The 15,764-nt window shown below is 42.5% G+C and overlaps 1 protein-coding gene and 1 long non-coding RNA gene across 2 annotated transcripts in view; one reads left to right on the top strand and one right to left on the bottom strand.

Moving 5' to 3' along the window:
• HPSE2 (heparanase 2 (inactive)) overlaps positions 1-7,913 on the bottom strand; it is a 138,000-nt gene extending 130,087 nt beyond the window's left edge. Inside the window, exons 1-2 of the mRNA XM_034439853.2 lie at positions 7,459-7,913; positions 6,314-6,471 (exon numbers count right to left, since the gene is read on the bottom strand). Of these exons, the coding sequence (XP_034295744.1) occupies positions 6,314-6,471; positions 7,459-7,718 (418 nt within the window). The 5' untranslated portion in view covers positions 7,719-7,913. The remainder of the gene's footprint in view (positions 1-6,313; positions 6,472-7,458) is intronic.
• Positions 7,296-10,834, top strand: LOC117678584 (uncharacterized). The gene is made up of 2 exons (XR_004595064.2): positions 7,296-7,646; positions 8,388-10,834. It is a non-coding gene; the product is annotated as an uncharacterized LOC117678584 (long non-coding RNA).
• The last annotated feature ends 4,930 nt before the right edge of the window (positions 10,835-15,764 follow it).

Below are 15,764 nucleotides of genomic sequence, written 5' to 3'. Positions count from 1 at the left end.
TAGCATAATATGCACACTTCACACTTTAACAATGGGTTTAAGAGTAGAAAGCAGAATTTGCAATAGCCAGACAACAAAATGGTAGAATATTGGGTATGTTATCCTTCCTGCACTTCCGCTATTCATTTATGGGAAGAGAAAACAGCGATAAATAGATCCATGCTTGCAGAATGCAACCTAAATATTAGACTAAGTCCAGCTATTGATCTACATTTTATTATTACATGATTCTGATATGTTCATGTCTATAAGTTATTTTGTTATAAGACTCCCAGTATTTTCCAAAATTATCAAATTCTGTGTCTGTGGAAAATCCTGCTTGTAACTCTTGGTTCTTGTACAGAACATCCAGTAAGAAAGCTTGGCCTGTGGGCAGGAAATCCCCCTACCACACCTTTCTGATTTACACTGATTCCTGATACACACCACATGTGTCCCCTCCCTCCTCCCCCCCATTTGCTAAGGTTCTGTTCCACATTTAAGTGATGAAAAGTTAAGACCTATGGTTACAACTTCTATGAGAAACTTCATTTTGAAGGGCTGCTACATTTCAAGTTTATTGCCATGAGGAAAAATGAAGAAACAAAAGGCCACAGTCACTCAACAGCAAAGAAATCTGGGTGAAGACATTTAGTAAGTGTAAGTTCTCTACCAAAACTTGTTGAAATATTGACCTCTGGACTGAATGAATATTTATTTCTGAGAATCTTTAATATGAATCAACTTCAGTTTCTTGTCTAAGAAGTTTTATGCTACAGAGAAAGTTTTCCCTTTAACTTTTAAACCATAGCAGCTTCAACAAAACAAGTTGGAGGGGGAAAGTGGGGGGGAATAAAACAGACAGAAATCTGTGTGGAGAACGTGGCACATTCTTTTATCAGGTGAAATTGAGAGGGTACATGCAATAGGAATCTCAGCCTGTACTGCCCTTGCTGACCAAGATATCAATATTAAAAATAACTTCTATAATTAAAAAAAGAAATAGAATTGGAGTATGCATGGGCAGTTTGAAGTTGTTTGACAAAGCAGATAAAATCTCCATAAACCACTTAAAGTCAGACAGACTGAAATGGTATAGAAGTTATACTTAGTAAGCAACTAAATAATAAAATATGATACTTTCTCTTTTGTCAACTTATTCAGCAGAGTTTGTCTGGGATTAATTGGTTTCCCTGGTAATGGTTTTTAAAAAACCAAACAGCCTCCTAGATCAGGTAGCCAAAGAAAGTCTAGAAGATGGGTATGTTTCTATGTCTACTACTTTTCTTTTGAAATTGAACTCATGCTTGCTTGTCTCTAATCATACATTACATTGTTTATCCCAAAGATGACATTCATAAAACCACCCATGTTGGCACACAGCAACTCTTTAAAAGATTGTCTATTTAAAATATATGGTATAATTGCATTAATTTGGACATTCATGTTAAGTTTCTAAGAATAAAAGTTTGTATTTATTGAGATCTGGATTAAGTTATTATTTAATGTATTGAAGATTCCAATTTATATCCTGCACATACTCAATAGTAATTCAGTAATGTGCTCAAAGGAGTTTACTCTCATGAAAAGATACGGAGAATCTGTACAAAGAATATAGCTTTCAGAATAACATTTAAAACTTAGAGATCACCTCTTACAACTTTATCCGGAAGAATATACTGTCTTCAATAACATAGCAGAGTAAGTAAACTATTTCATACATTGAAAATTAATGTTCCATAGCCTTCCAAAGTACCAGAGTGTAATTACAAAACATTTAGGTTTATCAGTGAAATCTCAGTATGGGTTTATATCTCCCAGTCCTGTCCTCCATCCAGCTATAATGTATGAATAATAATACAATGTTGGATTATAAGAATTGCTGTTATTATGAAGGCTTTTTTAATATTTAGGAGATAATACTATGTCCTTGATGAAAAAAATCATTGATATGTTCCATAAGCTAGGCCCACTCTTCTGGACATTAAGTGAAGTGAATTTGAGAATATATCAGAAGACACATCAATATTTATCATGCAGGAGAAGTGCTAGACTAATTAAATAGAGCTCTATTATTGTAGGACAGTGATGGCGAAGCTTTTCAGCACCGAGTGCCGAAAAGGTCGTGTAGAAACGTCGCACACGCACACATGCGCTCGTCGGGGCCGCGCTCCGGAAAAGCCGAACTTCCGGCTTCTGGCGCATATGCACACCCAAAAATCAACTGGCCAGCATGCATGCGCACCCTGGTTTTCGGCACTGCTGCACATGCGAAGGACAGCTGATCATCATGTGCGCATGCACACCAGAAACCCAGAAGACAAACAGGGAAGGCCGCGCGTCCCAGGCGACATGGCTTCACGTGCCACTTTGGGCACATGTGCCATAGATTTGCCGTCAGGGTTCTAGGTTATGAGACTGCCAAAAGACTCTCAAGGATAAGATTGATAACTTTATTGCTTTCTTTAAATATGGTAGTTACTGAAAAAGCAATAAATGCCAGTAAATATTACAGTATTGCAGCCAGAATTAATTTTGAATATATTTTATTGGGATTAAGGCAAATCTTCAATCCCAAAGAATCAACTAGCACATGCTGACTCATATTTAACTGCTTAATTTTTAATTCAGCAGTTTAATAAAATCCACATCCTAAATATAGTACATTGCTTTAATTACCAATTGATATTGGTATTAGGAGATACATAAACATGCATTTAGAGTAAAAAAAAAAGTTGAACCAGTCATTTGAATTTTATAATCTAATCATATAAGTACACTTTTAATCAATGATTAAATATGCCTAAATATGCCTGCAACATTGAGAAAAGTGTATGTGACAGGCCTTATCTTATTATTCTGTCAAAAATCCATTAGTTTTGTGTTGGGGGAGTAATTCACCTTCATGTGGAAGGGAATTTCAGTTCATCCAAATACAGCTGTGGATAGAAAATAAATAAATATAAATAAATAAATGGTAAGAAAAGTAACAAATATAGTTTGGTCCTAAAGCTGCTTCTAATGAAGGGAACATAACTGGGATGATTAGGGTTAGGGTTAGGGTCATGGAAAAACTTTTAAGAACTACTTTCTTAGCACAGTTTATTTCCGTTTTAAAAGCTGTAATGTCTTGACTCCAAACAGATGCTAATGGACGGCGGTTAGATAGGTAGAAAACACATTAGTTCATTATGGTAAATCATAGGGCTCAGCCCATATATCTGGAACAGAGAAGGGGATTTTAGAAAATTATTTTCTTCAATCATTAGAAAGAAAAGGTAACTTCCTCAATATATGGTAGGAAAAAAATAAAAAATGAAGGAGGTCTGGGTGGAGAAGTGACAAAATGTTATTGCTGATTTAAGTACAAAACTGTTCCATTTCAAAATGACAATTAGGACAGGAATAGATGCTGTTCTCAGTTTTAGATGAAATGCCCTCAGGTTCTGTTCTATTTATAGGCTTTTCATGAAGATAAATTATATAATATGAAGCATTTAGAAAAATAGGAAATGGTTGTTTGATTGTAATTAATGTAGCATTTTTCACTCTCCAAGAACAGTATAAAAAGGGATAATATAGAAAGTGATGCTTATCAATTCTGTTATCAGAAAAAGAAAAGCTCCTGATATTAATAGCAGCCTTCAACTAGCATAGGTGGCAGCAGATGGAAATATGAGCAGACTGAGTGCCTTCCAAAATAAGCAATTCAATTCCACTACAGTTCCACTGGTAAAGTATATTCTACGTACAACATGTTAACTAAAGTACAAAATAGGAATTAAACTACTGCTTGATTCTGAAACATTTTCCTTTCAGATAAATTTTCAATGGAAAACATCTGCTTTATTATAATGGTATATTAATATTACTACCTCACTTTCAAAAAAATGGCAACACATGAAACAGTGTCTTTACCACTGCCAAATGTAGGTTTTCTCTAATAATTTTTCTTCTGGTGCCATCATTGTCAGGTACACTGGGACTTCCATGTTTCCTTTCCCTCGTTGGTGTTTATGGGGGATATGGATAAAAAACTAAGAGATTACAGCACATTATGATCCAAACAGGAGAATAAATGTGTGGGGATTTTAGTACACAATCCATAGCACCAATGATGCCTTAACAGAACCTCCATCTATTCTCATCATAGTTCATACTGAGAGACTGTGTCATGTGACATTATTTCATTCAACATATCACAGACTATTTCCTGGAAAGTATGTATTTCACTTCTTTCTTTGATAACAAATCATCCCACCATACATAGCCATCGTGTTATTGCATTTTGGGGTAATCAATGGTAAAGCACAAAAAAGGAATATGAAATTGTAAGTGAAGGACATTGATATTAGAAAAAAAAGGAAAAATAACTCAAGCTACAATGCCATTCACCTTTCCTCTCCATGTCTTTTCACCCTTGCAAGCCACCCTTGTTTTCCTTTTATCTATGCCTTGATTCTCACACAGCCTTTAAACTTTTATCCCTTTTGAAGTCTTGCTAACTCCAACTATAACTCTGTCATCTTCCCCATCCTCTCCACCCATTCATTCTTTTGGCATACGTTTGTTCAATCTTCATTCATTCTCTAAGTGACAGTTGGTCACTCATCTTCGTATTCAACCTCATTTTAATTATCACCATTCATTCTTGATCACATATACTTGTGTTTTATTGTACACTTTCTTAAGCAATTTATACCTACTATATTCTACTTAGTTCTCTGTGTCTTCAGACATGCCCTACTTATTAATCACAGGGCTCTTGGTGGCTCACAAAGTAAACAATAATAATATAAAGCAATATAAAAGCAAAAGGCAATTAAACCCCAGACACAACATCTGGCATCAGATCCAGGAAAGTTCTGTCTTCAGCTATTTCCAGGGGGCAGACAATGTTGGAGACTGCCACTAACAAATGGAGAGAAGCAAATACTTATATAACAACTATTTTCACCTCTTTCAATTAACAGCCATTCCTCACAACAGACCACATACTATCCACTTCCTTAGTATCAACATTTGCATCTCTTTCATATTTCTTCGTGAATTTTACCAAACATTCTACATGGTATAAAGATTCTTGTGCTTCTTCATCATTTATGTAGGCAATTGTTCATTCCATTATCTCTGTCAGCCACAACTATATTGGCTTTTAATATCTTAATTTTCACATTTCTGCTCCTCATCCACATTTGGATTTGCCATTCCAGTAAGAAAGAATTATCTGCATATAAAATATGCATTCATATCCCAACTACCACATTTTTAATCTTCAAAAATGTCCTTATTTGTTTATTCATATCTATTTTAAATCTCTCAAATATGTTCTAGTAGATTAGAAATGCTACATATGCAGTTATGTTATCTAACATAATGTGAAAGGCACTGAGGGAAAGTTCTAATGAGGAGTTAACATATATTGGAATATTGGTAATGAGCCTAAAATGCCTACCTCTGTAATTCTCATTTGTTACTTTCTTTCAAGTTACACTTTAATTGCATGCCTATAGAAAGCATAAATTATAATTTGCCTTTACTGACCTGAATTAATTATTGATCATAGATCCAGAAATAAACAATCAGCTTATTGTCAATAATTCATAATAGCAATTAACTTTAAAAGAATAATAGGTCTATACAAAATCATAGTGAATTTAAAGTTATACATCATCTAGAAATGTTTTTTTCTTTGAGAAATGGAATATAAATATTAAATACATTAATAAAGTGTTTATAACATTCTTGTTTGAACCAGTATGTCTATACATACTAAAAGAACAAGGAAAAATCTAGGTTGTCAACCTCGTCCAGCTTGTCTCTGGAATGCCTTGGATGAGGGACATAAGAGGTGGACCTAGATTCTACAAAATAGCTATTGCGAGGACAGCACTCTCTTCTTAATTGCCTGGTGAAGTTAACCCCAGAAATACAAATAACTTTTGTCAATACAACCTTTTCACTGTCTATCTAGCCCAGATATTTCCAATATGTTGGAAGCACACTGTTGTGCTTCTTCCACAAAAGAAGACAGCATATTTCTTTATATTTCCACTTGTACAGAAGCTTTTTATTATTGACAAGCTCCTTGGGGCTCCTTGGGAACTCAGTCATAGCACCCACATTTCCCACAAACTAGTTTTTACCCCTGCACTTCCCCAATGCCAAAGTTGCCCCCCTTGCAAGAGGCCTCCCTCAGGATGTCTGTCCTTGGCCTCTGGTGACCCAGGCGTCTTTCTTGCTCCTCTCCCAGACTCTCTGAGATTTCCTCCCTAGATCCATCCTTCCTTCCTTCCTGTGGCTCCCCACCCTTCCCCCGAGGCCTGATTCTCACCGTCCTCGTAGTTCTTGAGGTAGTAATCCGGTCCCGGTCCACCACGGCTCTTGGCTGGGTTCTTCACGTTCTGGAACTGCAAAAAGTCGGTCCTTTTGCCCGCGAAGCGGAGAAAGGCGGGCGCCAGGCCACGCGCCAAGGTCACCAAGCGCCGGGAGCTGCACAGAAAAGGGCTGAATGAGCGAGGACGAAAAGGAGGGAGCGAGGCGAGCACGACTACGACGGGCTGGGCGCGGCGCCATCGCGGCTCCGGTGCCCGTCAAGAAACGGCTCGCCAAGCCGGAAGCTATCAGCGCAGCTCCGGGAGAGGCCCCCAAAGCCGAGTACACTGGCTTGAATTCCTGCACCAGCTGCTGGGGGAAAGCGCCCGAGAGCCAAGTATCCCTTCTCCAAAGATTGCCACAGGGACGGCGGCGGTTCTGCGCCACATGCGGGCACCAGGAGAAGCACAAGGGACGGCGGCGCTTCGCCCATGAAGGGCACTTGCGCTTTCCCGACGGAGCTGGCGTTGCCCTGGGTGCAACCTCCTCGGACTCCGCGGAGGTCCCTTTCTCTACCTACACACACACACACACACACACGCACACACCCTCCCCACGTGCTTGGGACAACAGGCGGCGCAGCGATTGGCTGTCGGCGGGGAAGCCCGTGTTGTCCTGACCAGCGAAGCAGAAGGACCCGCGTTTCTTTCGCCGCCGGAGGTGGGCAGTTTTTTCCAGCGTTCCTTCTCCATGGCCACTTGTGGCATCGCCCGAGGCTCCTCTCCCGTTTTCTCTTCCCGGATCCAAATCGCCAGAGGAGACGGGAAGGCTGGCTGGGGCCTGGGTACTGCCCTGGGGGCGCCTCGCAGGAGGCAATTTGAGACCCCCTGCAGACCTCTCAGGATGACATCCGCCCGAGCAAACCTCCGGAGAGGGGCGGGGGAAAAGACAAGCAGCCAGAATTTTTCAGAACAGCGATACGTCTCCGAGATGCTTTCTCCATTACAAACATGTGCATCTTAATAGGAACCATGGCCCGGCCTCTTCGCCGCGGCTCTGCGGGCCGTGGGAGCCCGGAGGGCGCATCGGTCTCTAACCGCAGTGGGAGCCACGAGGGCTGGAAGAGCTAAAGAAAAGGCGGCTTGTGGAGAGAAAGCCCCTTACCTGAGGAAGTCCAGCCAGCCGTCGTGGAGGATTGAAGGATCCAGTTGCAGCGAGAGGAAGTTCTCGCTGGTGACACGGAGGGAGCTCCTGGTACTCACGTCCAGGAGGATGAGCGTCCTGCCCGGGGTGCCCTGCGGGCTTGTCCTGGCGGGAAGGCGCTTCACCCCGGCCTGAGAGGGGAGAGAGAGGTGAGCCAACAGCGCCAGTCCAGGGGCCAAAAAGGCCAAGAAGCCAGAAGGGCCAGAGCCGGGGCAGGGCATGCTGGGCCGAGGGGGGCTCCCCAATTAAGTCCCGCGCCGGGCACAGCCAGTCACGGGCAGCTAATTGTCCGGAGTGCAAAGCGTGGGGGCGCGCTGCCTTTTTTCCCTCCCCCTCCTCCCCCCCAATGTTTTGGTGCTGGGGGAAGAGGGGAGCTCACGCCCCTGACCAGCCTTCCCCGGGGCCGGTGCCAAGACGCCTTGTTCGCCAGCGCCGCCCCTAGAAGAGTCGCCGCCTGCGGACATTTTCGCGTTTCCAAAGGTAAAGGAGAATCGTTCCTAGTTTAACAACTCTCGGCCCGGGATCCCCAAGGGCCCAGGCTGTTTCCCTAAAGGATGACGGCTGCAGGCAGCGAATGTTTTTTTGCCAAAGGCCTTCCCCCTCTTTGATTGCTTGAAAGAAATCTATGCAGAAAGTGCAAACAATCCTTTTGCTAAGGGTAGTTTTGCCACCGGAGCCTCACCTGGGTGGGTCAAGCAGAGCCCCGAAATAGATTGCATTGTTCAGTCGCAATAGCTCACTCGCAGAGACAGTGCTGGCAGTTCTGCAGAGATCTGGAGCCCGTGTAGAGAGGAAGGCGGGGAGGGGTAGGTCGCGGGGGTGGGGGCGAAAGAAAAGCATTAACTTGGTCTTTACTTGTTTCCTGATTCTTCTGCGTTCTTACCGAGAAGTCAGAAAACCAAAAGTGCTGGTGGAAGAATGCAGGGGTAACTAGCAGCAGTTTAAACAGCCACGCTGCCCTAAAGCCGAGAGAGAAGCCCAGAGCCGGAGGCCGCCGAGAAAGAAGCGCTGGGGATTCAAGAGGAGCGCTGCCCTGAAAAGTAGAGCTCTCTTTGCGAGGACGAAAACCGAAACGAGATGGAGTGGTGAGTAAAGCCGTCTTCTAGGCCAGTAATTTTTCCCATATTGGAAAAGCAGCCTTTCCCTAACAACCGAGAAAAGTTCTGCGAAAATGCCCATCAATGTACTCCCTTACCTCTGATTTCGGCGCAGTCGCCTTCTGCTTTTTCTTGGGAACCTTTCTCTTCGGCTGCAAAGGCAGCGCTGAGGTATTTTTCCAGTCGGAGGTGTCGAGAACTGAGCTGCCATACCGGGCAGACTGGGGATAAGCGAGGCGGTCAAAAGAATTGGTCCAGTTTTGTCTCGTATACAACTGAAAGAGGCGCCTTAACGCAAATAATCGCCACTCCCCCCTTCCTTGGGAGAGATTCACTATGGGGCTTGGGATAACTCCAATTCAAAACAAGCCCCCAACGGCGCTCTTAGTGGATGTTGGTATTCCTTTTGACGTGCTGATCTGACTTTTCTGAGTATAAAATCCATATGGAACAAAGGAAAATTGCTTCGGAGTAAATCTGCGCGACCGTAATCTCCCATGGAGTACTGAACACGAAATCAACTCCAGAGAAATGCAGACCCCTCCTTTTCCAAAAAGAAATATTTTCGTTGGAATTAGGTTGCTAAACAGTTGCAAGAGCTGGTCTCTCCGAGCCTTGTTCATATGCAGCCTGCTGGTGCCGCGGCTGAAACAGCTAGGCAGCCCCCGCAGAGTGGCGAGCAGCATTTTTTTTAACCTCTGCGCCGAGACAGCCGGTACTTCAGATCGTCCTTGTCCATTCATCTCCTGTCCACAGCGTTTATGGCCTAAAAAGAGGAACTTCAATCCACCTTCCTTTGTCAGTATAAACCGATTATTCAACACACACGCGTGCGCGCCCGCTCACACATACACAAAAGAAACGTGCCTCAAAACGTTAGGGACTGTAGATGAACGATCAGAATTCTGCAGCTTTTCCAATATCGGATATTGTCTTCAGAAAGTGGTTTTCTGCCGGGGCTGTGTGGGTCCCAGTCATGTCTACCATAAAGTAAAAACGACTGGGTTTAGTCGACTTCAACTCTAATTTATGGCTCAAGAGACTAGGATTAACTTCACTTCCTCTCACTGGATACTGTACTATAGGAAGCGCCTCAGTGAAATGTGAGAGGTGAATCGGTTGCACTTCATGGATATTAAGTCTAAAAACATTCCTACTCACGAGTAAGTTTCAGGTACCAGGATTTTCTTGAAAGGGTATTTTGTGCACAAGACAATCGCTGATTATTTAAATCTTTGCGGACATCAGATCACCCTCCTGTCCTGTGTATTTTTAATTTAAAAAAATAAATCCTACCAACCCTATTACTCCTGAATAAATAAGTACTATATAACAAGAATGCAGCCATGGTAATAATTATTTGATCGGCAAGCCTTCATCGATTTGCAGTAGGATTTATCCCATCGCAAACTACAAACAAAACGATTACTTAACAGAGAACTTTTCACGGGTTTTGACCGGAGGAAGACCCTCCTTATTCTATGCTCCTAATATTTCCAAATGATGAAATATGCGCTTTTGCAATACATTGTCCTGTTATAGCCATTTATAAACAAATACCTTGCTGTTAAGGTTCACTAGAATGGAGGTGCTGCCATGGTGTTAAAAAAATTCGGCCAGGAAAGGTGCTGTATCTGATCTCTGCTTAGAATCAGGGAGAAGCAGCAAGAGCGGAGGAGGAATAGGTTACAGTACTGCTAAACTTACCCGGCCCAGAGAAATATATGAAGTCTCTTGCCTCGCCTTGTCTCCTCCTCAGAAGATGGCTGCCTAATTGAACTGAGCCCTGAGTTTGGAAGATCACACTGAAAGATGGGGATAATATTGCTCTTCCTTTATGAATGTAAATCGCTCTCCGTTCTGAAGGTTGCCCAACGGAGTCCTTGAGCCCAGTAGCCTCTTTTCTTCTACCCTCTCCCCCTCCCCTTTCTTTTGACAGTATCCAGATCCAGTGCTAGGAAACTTTAAGACTCTGAGTTGGGTGTGTAACTGCTAGATTCTTCACTGCTACGTGGTGGAACATTTATTAAAGCAAATGACCGTCTCTCTTCAGATTATTGGTCATTCTTTTTCCAGTACATTTTCCAATTATATTAAAAGGCATCAAGTTTCCAAAATTTCCAATATTGCTTGCTATGAAGTGTGGTTTACCTAATTATTTAAATATAATTAAACTCTGGTTTTATGCATCTTTCAGTTCTGCAAATTAAGATATCCTAAAATAAACTTGGGAAAGCTGATAGGAAGCATCTATTCTATTTTCTTTGAACTGGATATCTTTCAAGTACAAGATAAGCTACAGTAAGATTGGTGAAAAGGCATAGTAAGCAACTCTTTTCAATTTATTTTAAAGCATTGGTGGTTTTATGAAATAATTTCTCTTTTTTGATACATAGAGAATTTAAGTATGTTAAAATCCTTGTCATCACCAGGGATTTCTGATAGTCTTATATTTCTCTCCAAATTAATATTTTAAATATCCATCTGAAAAATCTGGATGGTTCTTCACTGTGTCATTGATATCTGAAAAGCTATGAGGGTGATACTGTTCTTTAAAAAAACCCTACTATTAATAATATATTAAATGTATATGCCACCTGCACATACCCCAATGATCTTATGCTTATTATCAGATTAAATTTGCTCATCTTTAAAGTATCACAAGGCCTCTGTCATTTTCACCTCCTCCAAAGGTCCAAAGTTACTTCTATTGTTTTGATAGCTGCTGGAATCCATTGAACAACATTTCTAAATATCCCTTTGAAATGTCTAGCAAGAGCTGGATTGGAAGCAGCAATTATTGCAACCAACTCAGAAATGCCACTCTCTGTAGGACTTCTCTCTGCAACCTGAGGAAGAGCTTGTTTTCTTTCCATTATAATAAAAGATGAAATGTGTGTTGCTGACCATTTATCTCTAGTTCCAGTATAATTCTACCAGCTAGAACACTGCAATCCCAACCTGTTTACTACAGGGAAGTTCCACTGAAAATATCCTTTTGGAGTAGGTTAAAACATTTTCTACCCTTATGTGCTTAAATGGTGCACATGCTCTAATCATAGCATTGCCTATGGAAATAAATTCCCCTAGTAGTTATTTACTAGCATTTGGACCCTTTCTCCAAGTGAATTACAGTTGCATGTATCAATTCTGTCTTTCAGCTGCTGTTTTCTAGCTTGCCTGCCTTTAGAGGAAGGACATCCATCCTCCCTCAATTTTATACAGGTCTCAGAAGTGAGAGGCATTTTTTTAACTGTTGAAGAATGCTGAAAAGAATACTACTCCCCACTGCAATTTTGGGCTTTGTCATTTTTAATTTGGTTTAATGAGCAGGTGACCTAATGAGCTGGTTTAAGTACCCAGAAAACCCATCTTATCCATGTTTCGTAATACATCCATTAGGTGTGTATAAGAAAAAAATTAGAATCACATATAATGTTCTTCTGTTTCACACTCTTGGATATCTTTCTGGAAACAGTTTGCTCAACTTGGACTGATTCAATGCTCCAGAATGTAAAATTTATCAATTATTATATTGTTTCAATATCTGGCCATGCATGTTCCAAGGCCAAAATTTCTAGATAAATGCAAAAACTGCAAACTTAGCTTTAATTCCCCTAATAATGTAATTTTTAATGCATTTGCCTGGTGATATTTATCAATAGTATACTCTGTTCACTATACTACAGTGCAGAAATAGTATACAATTAATAGAAAATGCTAAGTTCACCCTACAAATGAGTATGTTCTAATTCAATTCTGCATCTCTACCCAGCCTGGTGTTTCCATTCATTTTGATCCTGGAAACCTAAGCAAGGTCTGTCTTGCTGGTTCTTGGATGGGAGACCACCATAAAATTCAAGAACTGTGGACCAGCCAGAAAAAAACATCCCTCAAGGTGGTAATGATAATTCTTTTTTAGTGAAGAAAACTACAGGGACTTATTCAGGGGGTCAGTAGGGTATGAGCTCCACTCAAGAATATCTTTACCTTTTTTAATATATCTGTGTATGCAGTAGATGTAGAAGATTATCAGTGGTGAAATCCAATTTTTTTTACTACCGGTTCTGTGGGCGTGGCTTGGTGGCGTGGCTTGGTGGCATGGCAGAGGAAGGATATTGCAAAATCCCCATTCCCACCCCACTCTTGGGCTATCCAGAGGTGGTATTTGCCGGTTCTCCGAACTACTCAACATTTCTGCTACCGATTCTCCAGAACCTGTCAGAACCTGCTGGATTTCACCCCTGAAGTTTATAGGTGAAAAGCATGAACTATCAGTGGTTAGACTGCATTTTTCTTGTGTTTGGGATCTATATTGAGATGTCCTGGGCGTTAATAGGGATGGGAGAAGAAGTAAAAAAGGGAGGCAGAGAAACGACAGCTTCTCTCAAAGTTTCGTCGCTGCTGAACCTGCCTGGAGAAAGCAAAGAAAAAAAATCTGATTTTATCAACTGTAGTATTCGGCAGAGGGCGCGCTACACAGAGCTTCTGAGGCTTTGATTTGCCTTCCAGTAACTACACTATCTGACATTGCTGTAGGAGCGGCCGTTCCCTGAGTGCCTCCTGGTGGCCGAAATTCAGGCCAGTGCCTGAGAACTAAGGAGGAGATTCTTAAAATGCAGGCGGCTATTAGATAGCGAGAAGGAGCAGGGTGTGGGGGGGTATTAAAGAACCTACATCACCTTCATAGACCCTTCCTCGCATCTTGGAACGCTGTGAAGCTGCAAAGAGAAGGCAATCTGAGTAGACTTTGCTCCCTGTCTCTGCCGGTCAAATGAGTGGACAGTAGGTAGCTAAAAAAGCTCTCCGCTGTCTCCAGCCGTATGAACTGAAATTCCATGTCTGCATTAATTGAATGAGAATGAACACAGATATATCTAATTGTGCACCCTCTCACTCTTGCCTGCCTGCCCTTGTAGTTACATTACCCGTGGCGTTCCCAAGAAACACGATTATTGTGCTCCCTGGTTTACAGTTTCGTTCAGAATCCCTTTGCCAAAGAAATATCTGATTCTGTACCATAAATGAATGGATTTTTGAACTGTGAAAGGTTTCTGAATGTGCAGTGTCACGCTTCCGCTACTCCAGGCAAGCTGCTGTTGCCAAGGAGGGTGGAATCTCTGGGTCGATTTGGGCTCTCTGATTTAAAATGTGGTCCATACATAAACTCTGGGAGATGTCTACCACTCAGGCTCCAGCGCGCATTAATGCCCACCAAAGATGCTTTCCCGAGAACCTGCCTAGGACCTCTTCCTTTTGTTCACGTCTGTAGACAGACGTTTTCTCCACCTCGCTGTAGATTGGCAACTTGACACGTATATTTGCCTTCTTTCTTGACAGGCTTCTCATTCTTCTGATCTATAAAATCTAGATTGAGCGATGCCAAGTATATCAATTATCTGTCCAGGGAGGGAAAAAGGTTCCTTTTACAACGCTCATGAAACTTCTTCCAGGGGACAGAATAAGAAATGTATGAGTGTTAAAATAAACGGAGCAATATAATAAACCGTAGCCAGGAGCCAGAGACCTACACCTGGCACCTGTAGTATCTTTTAGGGCGATCTTGATTTCTCTTCGGATCCTTGAGCGTAACCTGTGCGACTGCGCCTGGCTTTAGGGCTCCTTCCGGCTGACAATCCGACCCAGCGCAAGAGATTTAAGGAAAGGGATCCCAGGCGCTCACTCCTTCTCTGGCGAGGAACGCTTCCCCCTCCCCCCCGATCCCCGCTTCCCACCTGCTCATTCGGTGCTTTACAGCAGGTTCTACGGCAAAAGTAAGCAGATGATAAAAACACACTATTCTGTAGCCAGCCCTGCCATTACTTTATAGAGAAATCTTGTGACCATCTTCAACTTTGCCAGGTGAACCACAGCGCCGTCATGACTGCAGTAGTGGTTTGCAAATAGGGGTTCATTCTTCCCGCGAGAACACTCTTCGCGCCATTTTGTTGGAACACGACACGTGTATGTCGTGTCGACACGCGTATGTCGATATAAACTTACTAGCCTAGGTATGTGACGGTCAGCAATCTTCTCCTCTCGCCCTGGGCTATGTAAAATTAAAACTCAAGGCTTGTAATCTGGACTGAAACTGGGAGCTCGTTTGCCGCTACTCCCCCCTCATCCTCCGCCCCCTCGAGGTGGTCATTGCGGGCGGGGTAGAGGCAGGTCCCTGATCGCCTGTGCTAATAACCTCATGCGGGTCGAGAACAGGCTTTATAGCAGCCACAACGTCACGTATACAAGATTCAAGAGATATGACCTTGGAGCCACGTAGGCGCCCCTGGAAACGGCGAGGAGGCCTCGGCAAAAGTGAACCTGTGCGTTTCCCATCCAGCCCATTTGGCTGCCCGAATAAACTGGCCGAGAGAGAGAGAGAGAGAGAACGAGAACAAAGGAAGCTTTTCCTTGATTTCAATTTAAAAAGAGCTCCGCAGGCAGTGGCCAGGAAGATTTTCTGACCTCGACCTATGAATCAGGCAGGCCTGTATAAATATGTAGAAAAACAACCGGTTTTGAACGAATATCTATCACCGCAGCCTCCCCACCTCCCCACCCCCAAGCTTCAGGACCAGTTTCTCAAAGGAATGATATTTTAGTTTGTTTGCTTGGTTGGTTTGGATGTCCCCCTGCTTTAAAGCTTTGGACTGGTTTAATTTATGCAGATTACATTTGTACATGCTTGGGCTTGAAAATCCTATGGTCTGGTCTAGTGGATGTAAATACATCAAGTAGCAGTTGGTATTTTTTTAACTAGGATTAAGATCAAACAGAGATGGTGTGTCTTTCTTAGAAAGTAAAATCAAGCAGAAGGTGAGTGTTTATTCCTGTCTTCACTGCCATGCAGAAATTAGTCCTTGAGAGCAAAGAATCCCTGGACAACTATTTCTGAACTTGGTGCCTTCCAATTGTCTGTCTAAAACAGAGGTCAGCAACCCACAGCTCTGGAGCCGCATGTGGCTCTTTCATCCCTCTGCTGCGGCTCCCTGTCACCAGTCAGCTCCACAATTGATAGGGCTTTCGGTTAGGATAGGTAGAGGAAAAAGGACAGCATGCTAGGAGGAGACTCTATGATGGGGGAACTGGAATTCTGGTCGGCTCCAGAATTGAACAGGGGCTTCTGGTTAGGACCTTTGTGGCTCTTTGAGTGTTTAAGGTTGCCGACCCCTG

The sequence above is a fragment of the Pantherophis guttatus genome, chromosome 6, assembly GCF_059756535.1.
Source record: "Pantherophis guttatus breed Tessera chromosome 6, ASM5975653v1, whole genome shotgun sequence".
Classification (NCBI taxonomy): Eukaryota; Metazoa; Chordata; class Lepidosauria; order Squamata; family Colubridae; genus Pantherophis; species Pantherophis guttatus.
The sequence above is the reverse complement of the archived record's forward strand: the minus strand, read 5'-3'. Positions and strand labels throughout refer to the sequence as shown.